The sequence below is a fragment of the Trypanosoma grayi genome, assembly GCF_000691245.1.
Source record: "Trypanosoma grayi strain ANR4 Tgr_512_V1, whole genome shotgun sequence".
Lineage (NCBI taxonomy): Eukaryota > Euglenozoa > Kinetoplastea > Trypanosomatida > Trypanosomatidae > Trypanosoma > Trypanosoma grayi.
In genome coordinates this window covers 1-12,387 of record NW_008826131.1, presented here as the reverse complement: position 1 = coordinate 12,387, position 12,387 = coordinate 1, and the positions used below count along the sequence as shown (strand labels likewise).

At 56.5% G+C, this 12,387-nt stretch overlaps 6 protein-coding genes across 6 annotated transcripts; 2 read left to right on the top strand and 4 right to left on the bottom strand.

The window, feature by feature from the left end:
* Window positions 1-675: 675 nt before the first annotated feature.
* DQ04_05121050 (hypothetical protein) lies at window positions 676-921 on the top strand (the record flags this gene model as incomplete). The annotated part of the gene is made up of 1 exon (XM_009314002.1): window positions 676-921. One exon carries the CDS (start codon window positions 676-678, stop codon window positions 919-921), a length of 246 nt encoding a protein of 81 aa, XP_009312277.1.
* A 564-nt stretch (window positions 922-1,485) lies between these two features.
* On the top strand, window positions 1,486-1,956 carry DQ04_05121040 (hypothetical protein; the record flags this gene model as incomplete). The annotated part of the gene is made up of 1 exon (XM_009314001.1): window positions 1,486-1,956. The coding sequence occupies one exon, from the start codon at window positions 1,486-1,488 to the stop codon at window positions 1,954-1,956; it is 471 nt and encodes a 156-aa protein (XP_009312276.1).
* Window positions 1,957-2,925: 969 nt separating this feature from the next.
* DQ04_05121030 (hypothetical protein) lies at window positions 2,926-4,518 on the bottom strand (the record flags this gene model as incomplete). The annotated part of the gene is made up of 1 exon (XM_009314000.1): window positions 2,926-4,518. The coding sequence occupies one exon, from the start codon at window positions 4,516-4,518 to the stop codon at window positions 2,926-2,928; it is 1,593 nt and encodes a 530-aa protein (XP_009312275.1).
* Window positions 4,519-4,973: 455 nt separating this feature from the next.
* Window positions 4,974-7,478, bottom strand: DQ04_05121020 (hypothetical protein; the record flags this gene model as incomplete). Its single annotated transcript, XM_009313999.1, has 1 exon — window positions 4,974-7,478. The coding sequence occupies one exon, from the start codon at window positions 7,476-7,478 to the stop codon at window positions 4,974-4,976; it is 2,505 nt and encodes an 834-aa protein (XP_009312274.1).
* A 568-nt stretch (window positions 7,479-8,046) lies between these two features.
* On the bottom strand, window positions 8,047-10,986 carry DQ04_05121010 (hypothetical protein; the record flags this gene model as incomplete). The annotated part of the gene is made up of 1 exon (XM_009313998.1): window positions 8,047-10,986. One exon carries the CDS (start codon window positions 10,984-10,986, stop codon window positions 8,047-8,049), a length of 2,940 nt encoding a protein of 979 aa, XP_009312273.1.
* Window positions 10,987-11,193: 207 nt separating this feature from the next.
* On the bottom strand, window positions 11,194-11,550 carry DQ04_05121000 (hypothetical protein; the record flags this gene model as incomplete). The annotated part of the gene is made up of 1 exon (XM_009313997.1): window positions 11,194-11,550. The coding sequence occupies one exon, from the start codon at window positions 11,548-11,550 to the stop codon at window positions 11,194-11,196; it is 357 nt and encodes a 118-aa protein (XP_009312272.1).
* Window positions 11,551-12,387: the final 837 nt, after the last annotated feature.

Here is a 12,387-nt window from a genome sequence, read left to right as displayed (position 1 = left end):
TCCACGTACGGCGTGAGGTCCACATAGCAGTGCGCCGTCGCAGCAGGCATGGACTCAAGCGGCGGCAACGACGGCAGCCGCCGCCAGAATATCTGCTCGCTCACTTCTTTCAAGTCCGTGTATGTGGCGTGCGGCTGTTGTGCCAGCCGCCGTGCGGCCGTGCCGCTGTCGGCAGGAATAGCACCAGGAGCAGCAGACACACCTCCACCACCGCCATCATTGCCATTGCTGTTAGTATTACTGTCGCCGATATCGGTGTTATTATTGATCATTGACCCTTCATACCGATCTTCTACACCGACCCCGCTATCCGCTGCAACGGAATTGTTGCACGAGCGCTCAGACTCTGTACTGCTCATCCGCTCCACGTCCCGGAAGTACATAAACCACAACAGCAGTTCCAGTTGGGAACGTGAAATAACGCCATCGTACGTCCCTTTTGAAGCCGACACCACAGGGAAGCTGTTGTGTGGTGTGGTCTGAAGCACCTCCACTACTCGTGCCACCTTCTCCAAAGTCTCCAACGTTACAGCAGGGGACGTCATGATGTCCTTTGCACAGAACATGTCAAGCTTGTGCACACTTGCCTGAACCTCAAGGAAGGGCGCCGCCTTCACCTCTAAGAGTGAGTGGTATAAAGAATGACAGCAGCGGTCCGCCAAGGCTCTCGCTACGATGACACCAACCATGAGGCATGTGATGTGCGTGAGGTCGGATGTCAGCTCCATCATAATGACAATGAGGGAGAAGGAGAGCCGCGAGATACCGGAGAAGTACGACGCAGATCCTATCAAAGCAATGACACCAGGGTCAGCCCACACGTTATTTCCGAACAGGACACCAATGAGTCTGCCGCCAGTGGCACCAATAAACAGCGATGGAATGACGGTCCCGCACGAGATGAACATCCCACCCGCGTAGCTGGAGCCGATGCCGTACAACAAAAGGTGCAGCAGACAGGCGTACCACGGCGTCAGCGCCGCTGTATGCCGAGTAAAGAAGAGACGAATGCCGTTGTAAGGGCTTGTCAAGGCAAGTGTCGCGAGTGGACTAAACGTATTCTCGCGATCCGCACAAAATGCAGTAAAGAGATCAATGTCGAGCTCCTCCTTGTGCTCCTTCACGTACGCCGGCACCTCCACACAGCCAAAGGCCAATGGAAGCATGTAACATATGGTGGTGTAGAGGAAGGTGAATGCGCAGGGCTCCAGTACACGCAGCGGCGTGCTTGGAAACAGCCGTTTCGAGCGCCACCGCGTGAACCTGACGCTTGACAGGGTGTACGACACAGCCAGCAGTCCGAGAGCAATCGCACCGATAATCGTTGGAACAAATGTAAGCAAATTCATCGGCAAGCGATTTCCCGGAACGGTATCCACGATAAACATGGCGATCGCGGAGGGACGAAAATCACCAGAAGATACGGGAATCCGAGCAGGCACCTGCCATCCACTCAAGTATGTGTTAAGGATTTGGATCACGCACATGCACGACAAACACGACACAAAAACCAAACAGGCAAGTTTTACAGGGAAAAACGCGGCCATCTCCTCCATGACAAATAACATGCCACCGATAGGGGCAGAGAAAGCCGAGGTCATTCCACACGCAGCACCGGCAGATATAAAGTCCCGCATGTCTCTTGGGTTTCGAAACGTGGAAAGAAGCGAGCTTGCACTGCAGCGCAGAGTGCGACTTCGACCGGTCGGCAACCCCGCGCCAATGAGAGAGCCAATGTGGATAATTGGACCCTCGGCACCTACAGGCAGACCAGAAGTGACGGCCAATATGCACGACAGCGTCTTGACAATCAAGTTACGAATGTTGAATATTCGTGGGAACATGATGCCGTTCAAGTACGCCATCACATCTGGGACACCACTCCCAGCCGCGCTAGGCATTACAACGCAGCACAGCGAGGAGAGCAACGCGGCAAGTGTGCTCCACACAATATAAATTATGTAGCCCTCCCCTGCTGCTCGCCAACTCACCCCACTGGGTGTGGTCCACGGAAGCTGATTCGTCTCCCCATCATTTGTCTTATTAAGCGCATGGGCGTCAATAAAACGCTGTGTGACCCTAAGTTTTTGATGTGTCAGGAAGTCCAGTGTTTGGAACAGCAACACCGACCACAGTCCGACGCAAACGCCAATGGAGATGAACATAATCCACTTAATCCAACGGCGATCGTTCCTCCGCTGTGACATTCGAGCCTTGTACACCAAGGACTGCGCCTCACTGTAGTCGATACTCTCGTAATTGTCCATCCGACGGCGCTCATCTGCAGAAAAGAAGTGTGGACGTGCAGACTTCTCGAACAAGGGGGCCCGCAGGCGGGAAAATGCGGCATCCCCCTCTTCCTCCGCCTCCCACGCCAACTCTTGGAACCATGCTTTCGTCCCACGGTCCTTGTGAACGTCACGCATGGAGCTGAGAATGTTGCCCCGGCCGCGGGATATAGCACTCAATCCCCCCAGCGAGCCTTCTGGCGGTGTGAATTCGCGCGACATGCATGCTGAGCGGGAATGAAGGGCACAAGAGGAGAGGCAAGCTGAGGGGTTAGCCACACCACGGAGTTGCATGGCAGTGCGTCACGGAGAGGGGGAACAGCAGGGGGGAGGGGCCAAAGTCAGAAGGCCCCACACGCCATCATTGCGTGGCGAAGTTCAGATATATTTTTTTGTTGTTGTTGTTTTGTATCGTTTCAGACAGACGCAGCTCACACGCCCTCACAGACGCCACTCCCCCATAGAGAGAGAGAGGGAGTGGAGAAAGACAGTGAGCAGCGAAAGCAAAACGAAGGAGGGGCGAACGAAAAAAAAAAAACGAAGAACAAAAGCAAATCCCATAAAGTAAAAAACAAAAATAAAAAAAGATCATGTAGATGATGATGATGATTATGAGAGGATTCTTAATCCCCTTCATTTAAACGTCCTTCCTGCAAGTTTCCTTCTTTTCTTCGTTGACGCATTTTTTTCTTTGCTTTGCTCGCTGCAACAGCACGTTGTGAAAGGCCGCAGCGTACGCCGCCGGGAAATGGTGCAGCACCGCATCCTTCCCGACGAACAGGCAGCGCCACCACGGCGCGTCAACAGGGACATCTAACACATCTGTGCCGTCTGCTGGAACGTGAAGCAGCCGCCCAGGAATAGACAAAAGCGGCAGCCCCTCCCCTGGCTGCTGCTGCTGCTGCTGCACTGACGCGCTGCCGCTACTACCCATGGTACTAGGTCTTGCCGGTGGATAGAAGAGGTCAAGAATAGAGCTTACTTGCAGCCGCGGCACTGCATCAAGGCCGTACACCCACGACGTCATCGCCCCGTCGCCCAGAAGCCCGTTGACCTCCACCGCTGCCGCACTATCGATACACGGGGCCGGCGCAATGGCGATTGTACGCATCGCCGCACCCCGCTCTGTACCGAGGCAAAAGAGCAGGTGAAAGAGAATAGCTTCAACGGCGCCGAGGGAGTGGCCAACACACATCACTTCGTAGTCAGGCCACTGCTGCCGAATACTCGTGAGCGCTTCCATGACTTGCGGACCCACCTCCATTACGTTGGTGTAGAATCCACGCGGCACATGCGTGTACAACTCCATTGCCGGCGCCGAAGAAGGCAACGAAGGTACAGCAGCCCCCAGGCGCACACGTGCGTAACCGCTGGCCAAGTCAGCGATGGCGTCAGCGGCGGTGAGTGTGCCCCTGAACGCCACAACAACACGCTGCCGGCGGTGGTCAAGAAAGATCGCAAAGGACGCCTGGCCGAGGCACACAGAGCAGCGGGCATGCGCCACCTCTAGAAGCGGGTCATGCCTCGCACCGAGAAGAATGCGTTGCATCGCAGCAGCCTGCTCTGCCACGGCTGCCGCCACGTAGCGCTGGTGGCGCGGCAGTCGTAGCTGCATGTTACGCCAGATGCTGTCAAAGTAGCCCAGCTCGTACGGCAGTGCGTACGTGGCTGTAGCGAAGCGTAGCGCGTACATCGCGTCGTGTAATGCATCGACGGTCACCACCGTTTTCTCACTCTCAATATCTCCTCTCCGTTTCCCAAATGCGGTCGGCGCGCTCGCCTGCGCGCACCACCCCGCGTACAGATCGAGGCCGCACCGGCTTGAAGACCGCGCAACGGCAAGTCTCGCAGCGAGAGCGCTGTGGTCGGTGTGTGCAGCCGCAACTTGTGCCCTAACCTCTTCACCAACGCGGCGCGCCGCCTCCGTGGGCTTCAGATCCAGCATGACGGTTACATGCCCGTGCGGCGCAGGTGCGGTAGTGGTGAGCGACGGCCTGCACACATTCTTCCCCTCGCCGTCATTGCCGCCCCCCTGAAGCTGCTGCGCACCCCCGCAGACATCGCAGCGGTACGCGTTCGCTGCGAGGCGCACGAAGATCGGGGCACTGCAGGTACACCAGCGCGGCGGAGCGCGGCGTCGCACTGCTGGCGCCTGCCAGGCCCACGCAAGCCCCCGGACGCCTTGTTTTCGCCGCAGCAGCAGGCGGGGCGGATTCACACACCGCCACATAATACTCTCACGCAGTCCTGCACACACTGGGCACAGTAGAAACCAACAGAGAGGAAATAAAAGGGGGGGGGGATAACGGTATCGCGACAGCTGCATAGGATTTAGGAATACCAGGAGCCATTCGAGACCAAATACAAAACAGCGTTTCTTTTAATGGCCGCTCTGGTCCAATAACCAAGTACGGCAGAATTACGACAAAATGTACAGTTTACGGTACATGGGCTACAGAAGGGCAATTTCACACACGGAAAGGGAAGAGTAGAATTTTTTTTTAAAGAATTCATCAAAGGAAGATGGGAGGTAGATCAGCAGCAGCAGCAGCCCTCAACACTCAGATCCTCTCCTCGTAAGTGTCGTGTTGCCCTTTTTCTTCGCAGCATCTAGGCACGAAAACGGCGCCGCCCTCCCTCTACTGCCCCTTCTTCTTCTTCACCGGCACCCCCATACCACCTTCTCTAGTAGACGCCACTGGTGGGCGCGATGCATATCTTCAGGGTGTTCTCCCACGCAAGACGGTCCGTCTGCATCAGCTCCCGACGCGGCAGCAGCGGGTACACGCCCCACCCTTTGCCCACGAACGACGCCGCCCACCCTGACACCTTCCACTCTGCCCACGCCACGGCAGAGAAGATGCAGATGCGAAAATCCACCCGCAACGTGTGGCCAACAGGGAAAAGAAAAATTCCAACAGCCTCATCCACATCATTTCTTGTCATCTGCTTTGGGGGTGTGCTGCTACCCGATGTAGCATCTCTGGCCTGAATTCGCAGCTCCCATTGCACGCCCAGCAATTTGAACGCCCTGGAACAGACAGCTTGGCGCTGGCCGGGATGAAAGTATTTGTTCGCGTCATGCACACACCACAGATACCCTTTACGCAAGTCGGAGAGTCGCTGTAGCAGCAACCGTCGGCTTGCTGGGTCTAGTGCGGTATCAGAGTAATCATCACACGACCATTCATCTATCTTTCCGCCCGATTCCAGCAACAGCGATGGTGAAGATACTAGCGCAGGCGTCAACGCCTGGCGTCGATTGAGTTTTCCGGTGGCTGATCTACCCACAGAGGTAGAGAGGCGAGTATATCGACCACTGCGACCTGTAATCGCCATCATTGCTGAGGCGTTGGCAGCACGGACGCCGTTTGTAGGGATAAGTCCTTCAATACTCTGCCGCACGGCACTGGAGTCAATGTGGAAAAGTGTTGCCTCGCTCGCGCGAAGTTGTTTTGCTGCGTTGATTGCAAGATCCAGGGCAGCATCGTGGCGCTGCGCAACGAAGCGGTGCCCCTCCTCCAGAAGTTTCGGTGCTTCCATCAAATACGCCACGCTGGCAGCAGTCGTAGGCGCATGCCCCGTGACCTCCGTGAGTGACGTCAACCGCCTAGAAGCCTCATCCCACGAGCCCTCAAGCGGTGCGATGACGTTCTCGTATTCCTGCACGACACGGTTAACTTCCACTAAAGGATCGTCCAGGCAGTGCGTCTGCTGCTGAATTCGAGCCAGCCACTCCTCCTTTTTGGCGTCGAGAAGAGTGTGGAGATCTGAAATTGTCGTTTCCACCGCGTTTACCGCCTCCTTGCGCTTCTGCTGCAGCTGCACCTGCTCCGCCTGGAGCTGAGACTGGACGCGCTGGTAGTTGTCCAGCTGAATGGAGAGATCATGACACATCTCCTGCACCTTCCGCCGCACCTCATCCGCCACAACCTCCACATCCGACACCTCGTGCCTTCTGTGTTCACCAACAGAGGCGCAGTACGGGCATATCATGTGGCCACACGTCGAGCACCACAGCCCCAGCAGTGAACCGTTGTGCACCACACACGTCACGGCGGACGGAAGCAGCAAGGAATGCTCTCGCCGCCCAGTGCCGCCGCTGACGATAGGTGCGGAGCCCGAGCGACGCAAGGGCTCCTGCGCCATTGGTGCCTTCATAAGTACAGACGTCCTGCCACTGGCACTTGACGTCCTTCGAGATGCATGTGGCGCAGACGTAATAGAGCCATTAGCGTCAGGCGTGGAACCAAATCGGACACTACGAAACGCCTCTCTGCGCCGATCAGATTTCTTCCCAACAAGTGTCAGCACATAGCGCGCTAGTGCCTGGTGGTTCTTCCCCACGCGCACAGTCTTCACCATAAAGCCATTTTCTCTCTCTTCACGGTAGCACACGCTGTCGTAGCCCTCCGGCGGTGCACTGGGATTCCTCGCGAGTGGAATGTCACATGGCCATGCTCGGCCCAGCGCAACCTCGCAGAGGAGAACTTTGTGTGGCTCTGTTGAGAAGATCTCCTTGTCATTCTTATCGGCCATGGAGGAAGCAAAGACGAACAAGGGCTGCTGCTTATGCTCCGTACTCACACCTGATGCCCCCGGAGGACTCTTCAGTGGTGTGGAAAAACGCCTGTTTTCCCCACCCAGGTCAAACCCCCTCTGCATCACCTCGCTGCTGCTAAGTGAGTTGTTCGTGTAGTAGAGGAGCTCTACGCGCTCAGGATCACCGCTCACTTGTGTGCACCGCTCGTGGTCGAACAGCCGCTCCTTACATGGGTCCGTCACGCGCAGGGCGTTCAGGAGTGAATATGTGATAAATCTATTCCCCGCCCAACGCTGCACATGGTCTTTGAGCTCCGCGTACTCTTCAGCGTCAATCTCGGGGTCGACAGGGTCTAATCGCGGCGGCCGTGTTTCCACCCACAGATGCGCAGGCACAGCAACAGCACCAGCATCCCCCCCACGCAGAGACTCGTCGTCGCCGAGATGGTGCACTAAGCACTGCAGCGACGTCAGGAGCTCGTAGCGCTCACGCTCCACATTCCAGTACGAGATAAGCCGCGGGCGACGCCGCAGCGTATTCTCCAGGTACAAGAAAAGGTCAGGCATGTTGTATACACTGACTTCCGCCTCCTCGAGTGCGATGGGGGAGTGCGCGTCATCGACGTACACCGCCAACCGCAGGAGCATCGGTGGCGACCGCACCTCTGCTTTCCTAGCACCGCCACGCTACAAGCACAAAGAGAGAGAGATGGAAAGATGATGGGGGAAGAAACGTTAAAAGCGGCAAATGAGAACAGACAACCCAAGTGAGGAAAAAAAAAAACGCAGCACCGCTACAGAACAGTGAAGCAGCTCATGGCACCCCTCGTCGCGGGAGGGGGAAGAGGAGGAGGAGGAGGGCGAGGAGGAGTGGGGAAGGACACAAGTCTTCTATAATGAGTGATCTCTCTCACATGACTCAGGCACAATGGCGATCAATCGCCCCGCATCCCCACGGCCGGTGAGGCACAATGGAGAAAAGCTTACTGCACCCTTAATGATGAGATGCGGTGGCGTCAGAGGGACAAGAGAAATGGGAAGGCGAACCGCAGCAGCATCTAAGCTAAACTTGTCTTGTTCCTTGGGAGGGAGGGCATCAAAGAAAAGGAGCAACGAGCGAGTTCTTGAGCAGATCAATTAAAACTCGGATGGTAATAGCTTTTAACTGTGTCTTTGCCACGCCATTACAAAAAATTGGGGAAGAAGTCGCGACTGCCTAAATGCGGAACTCCGCCACATCGCCTTGCGACTCCACACCAAGCCCTCTGCGGGCTTTCTTCACCCGTGTGGTTGTGGCCACTGGATCCTCCACTCCTTCCTCCTCCCCCGCCACCGCCGCCGCTGACGCAGGAGCAGCCACACCACGCTTCCCAGACGTCGTACGGGGACTGCGCGTACCACTCCCCGACTTGGTCTTCCCCTTTATCATCTTCATCTTTGTGGTGGTAGAGGCCGAAGTAGGCTTCAGAGCACGACTCTTGTTGAACCGCCCCGCTCCAGGCGCCTTCGCCCGACGCATGGTCTTGTGGTGCAACAGCAGCGACTCACGCAACGGCACCTCACGCAGCGAGACGCGGTCAGCCTCGTCAGCCGCGAACGAGGCGCCGACACCTGCGAGGAGGCCAAGTAGCCCTTTGCCACGAAGCCTGTCACGCACCTCTGTGGCGGCCATGATGCTGGCCATGTTCGCCTGCGCATAGGCGAGCAGCGGTGAGGCAGCGAGCGTCTCCCTACCATCATCGGTTCCCTCGCGCGTAATAAGGTCGTGCAACGCAAGCAGCACCTCTGCTGCAACAACACCACTGTTGAAACTCTCACAGACAGCGTTGGCGTGCGTGAGGAGGCGTTCGCGTTGTTCTGCTGTGCACGGCGCTGCGTCGAGGGCCGCCAACGTCACAGCGATGAGGTGTGTCTGGCTTCCCCCCGCTGTCTCCAGGTAGCCGAGGCAGATACGTTGCAGTGGGGCCTGCCACTCTGACTGTAGCAGGGGCCGCCGCAGCTGCACTATGGCGCTTGCGATAGAAATGATCTGTGTTTCTGTGAGTGTGATGGAATTATCATCATTATCATTAGCCCCAGTTCTCTTAGTGGCGCTGCTTCTGTTGTTGTTGTTGTTGTTGTTCTTGCTGTCCTCCGATGTGGTCTCCGCTCCCTTTGGGCGTGTCAACTCCGTCCCGAGCACATGCGCCGCGGCGGTGAGCAAGCCCTCGTGTTCCAGGCGAAGCACGCGCAGAGAGCTCATGCAGCTGGCCAGCTCCTCACCCTTGAAGGTGGGGAGTATGTTGACAGCGCGATCGCAGAACGGCGTTGTAACCTCAGTGTGACGACTGATGCCTAACTTTACAGTGCTGTACAGCACCAATGTGATGTCTCGCGGGCTTGCGTGACTCGCTGACACCCGCAGGCGTGGTAGCATCTGCTGCACCACACGAATGACTCCTTTGAGTACAAATGTGAAAACGTACATGAGCATGCATAGGTCATGTACAGTGCTATTCGATGACTTCTCCAGTACATGTGTGGCTGTAATAGAGTAGAACTCAATGTCGTTGAAGCCCAACACCGCGCAGTGCATGAGAATATTAACCAGCTCTGGGGCGTCGAAGCGACCGAGATTCTTCCTCGTATACTCCACCACTACCAGCAGCAGATCATTGAAGGGCAAACGACTGCGTGCCAGACCCTCAAGGAGGAGAAGGGCCTCGCGCGCGGTGAGGGCACGCACCCAGTTTTTCTGGGACGACAGTGATGCAAAGAGGTCGGGCAGGAATGTCTTACGCGCGGCCGGCAGTGGTGCCAGCATCGCGGCAAGCTCCACCTGCACGCGAAGCGGTGCGTTCGCCGCGGCGACGGAGATGAGTGGCATGTGCTGCTCGAGCAGCGCAGGGCCGCCGTATGCGCGCAGAGAAATCATAACACCTGCAAGCAGCGGCAAACGCCTGGCATCCATGCTGGCGGCTATGTCATCGAACTTGATGTCATGGACCAGTGCGGCGTAGAAACGCGTCGGCTGCACGTCCGGTGGGAACAACTTCATTGCGCCGTCAGCCAGAGTGAGCATACGGTGGCCGTGAACAGCAATGCCGCTCTCGCCGCACTCGTCCAGCAGCTGTGCGAGTGGGCGGGACGCGCTGAGGAACCACTCCCGTTTCTCCAACCGCATCATAAGGCGCATGATGGCTGTTGTACGGGCAACGTTGGGNGACTCCTTGTGGAGTTCCTGAAGCCGTACCGCCGCCGCCTCCATAATCTCGGCATGCATAACCTGCTTCGCCTCGCACTTATGCAGCATGTCCGACAGCTGCGTCTCGTCGGCTGTCTTCATGGCTTTGAGTGTCGACTGCAGAAAGGTGGAAAATACCGCAGGGTTCGACGTGCTCTCCAATGCCGCCACTGTCATGGTCTCTGATGTTACCGAATTCATGCCGCAACCGCGGTTCGGCCTTCGCGTCCTTGTGGGTGCAACTGCAGCAAGTCCGCTGTCAAATCCCTCTGCCGAGCGTGCGGAGCTGGCGGCTAGAAGCGACATAACAGGCAGCCCAAGGCCTCTGTAGCACTCGATCACACCGCTCAGATGTACCATCGATATGTACGATGACGGCTGCGCGCAGATGTGGCGCTCCGCCACGACGTAAAAGTCAGGATAATTCACCCGACGCTCGTAGAAGCATTCAATGACACGGTAAAGCTGTCGCCCCGTGAAAGTGTCCATTCGTCTAATGCAATGCTCTGCTAGGAGTGCCCATGTATCCTCGTGCCGCACGCCTGCATCGGCGATGGACTGGATAAGCAACACGGTCCCTGTGCTATCCATGCTCGGAAGCGCCTCCGCCAGCAGCGGCACAGCAGACAAGGAGATGTCGTTTTGGCCGAGTGTGCAACACGCCGCGATGGTGCGGGAGAGCTGGCCGCCTGACATGTTCGGTAGTTCCTCCCGCACAAGTGAGACGGCATTCATGGTGACGGCGCTCTGCTCGAGCTGAAAATACACGAGGCACTCCAGCAGCCGACGAAGCGCGGCGGGGCCCGGTGAGGGGCCGGCGCGGAGATCCAGCGCACACAGCTTTGCCTTGAGCGCGTGGCCAAGTTTCTCGTCGAGCACGACGCTGTGGATGCGCTTCAGGTAGTACAGGTCGTGTATCACGCGAGACAGCATCGGGCTCCTTTTCCTTCAGTGCACCGGCGCAGGGGAGGCACGAAAGAAACAAACACAGCTGCAACAAACAAAAAAAAAAGAGACTCACCGCGCGGGTGGAGCTCAGGGCGGGCCGCAGGAATGTACAAAGCACGACTGTACACAAAATATCCCCCAAAAAAATACAAAAAACATATATATGAATATAAATAAATATATATGTATCCCCTAAGAGGCAGTGGCCGCCCTACGCGGCCCGCCCTCCGCCCACGATGGCTTCGGCACTTCGCCCTCGCGGAAGTTCTTCACTTGCTCCACTGACCACTGCCGTGCCTGCACCTTCTGCAGCTCGACAGACTGCATTGCCTCATCCTTCTTCTCCCTAATCTGCTTGGCGGTGTGCTTGATGCCGGCGCCCAGGTCCACGCCGAAGAAAATCATGACAAAGAAGAACATCGCGACGCCGGACCAAGGCACTCGCCGAAATGCGCGCGTGAAGGCACTTTCCCGTTGTGAATCCCGCGCCAGCACGTTCCGCTCCCACCGCTGCAGCCGCATGAAGTCGCGCACCATGCGAAGACTCATTGCGCCCTCGCACCTTGACTGTCGATTCGCTACGAAAAGGGATTCCCCCACAGACACGCAGAGAACGGGAACAAACAAACAAAAAGCAAGCAGACTATATCAACATCCCGGCTCCACACACGCACACAGAACATGTAGGCACAGCATGCACAGACAAACAGGCACATATATGCATGTGTCTGCGCCGACGGGTGACGGCCACACAGGAGCTGGTACGCAGAACCACAGACAGACAGAAAAAAAACGCCAATGCCAACAGGGGCAAGGGACCCTTTCTTTTTATGTGTTTCATTTTGTTTTTCTTTTTTCCTTTCCTCAGTCTCGTGACATTTCTTTTCCTTTTCTTTTTCTGTTAGTGCTGGTGTCCCCCCCCCCCCNCTCTCTCTCTCCCTCTCTCGTCCCCGGCCCACCCGAGTAGCTGGGCCGCGTATAAATATAGAGAGAGAGAGAGCGAGGGAAGAGGGAAGAGCACCTCTCCCTTCAATATTCATTCTCTCTTCCTCGTCCTCCTCTCATAATATCTTTTCTTCTTCTTCGTTCCTCTCAAAGACGTTTGTGTACAAGCGCAGACAACATGAAAAACGGTCTCTACTATATTAAACATGTGACGCCAAAGTAGGCACGTTGCCCCATCGGGGTGTGTGTGTGAAACAAGGAGAACGAAAGACAAGACGAAAAACAGCAGGCGCACACACACACACACATATATACCAATAGCAGTAATAATAAAAGGAGAGCAGCAATGGCCGGGGGGAGATATAGAGAGACATCCGCACCTCCCACACACGGAGTTCTCATCTGCTTTTCATCTTCGTTTGTTTCCTTGCACCCCCCCCC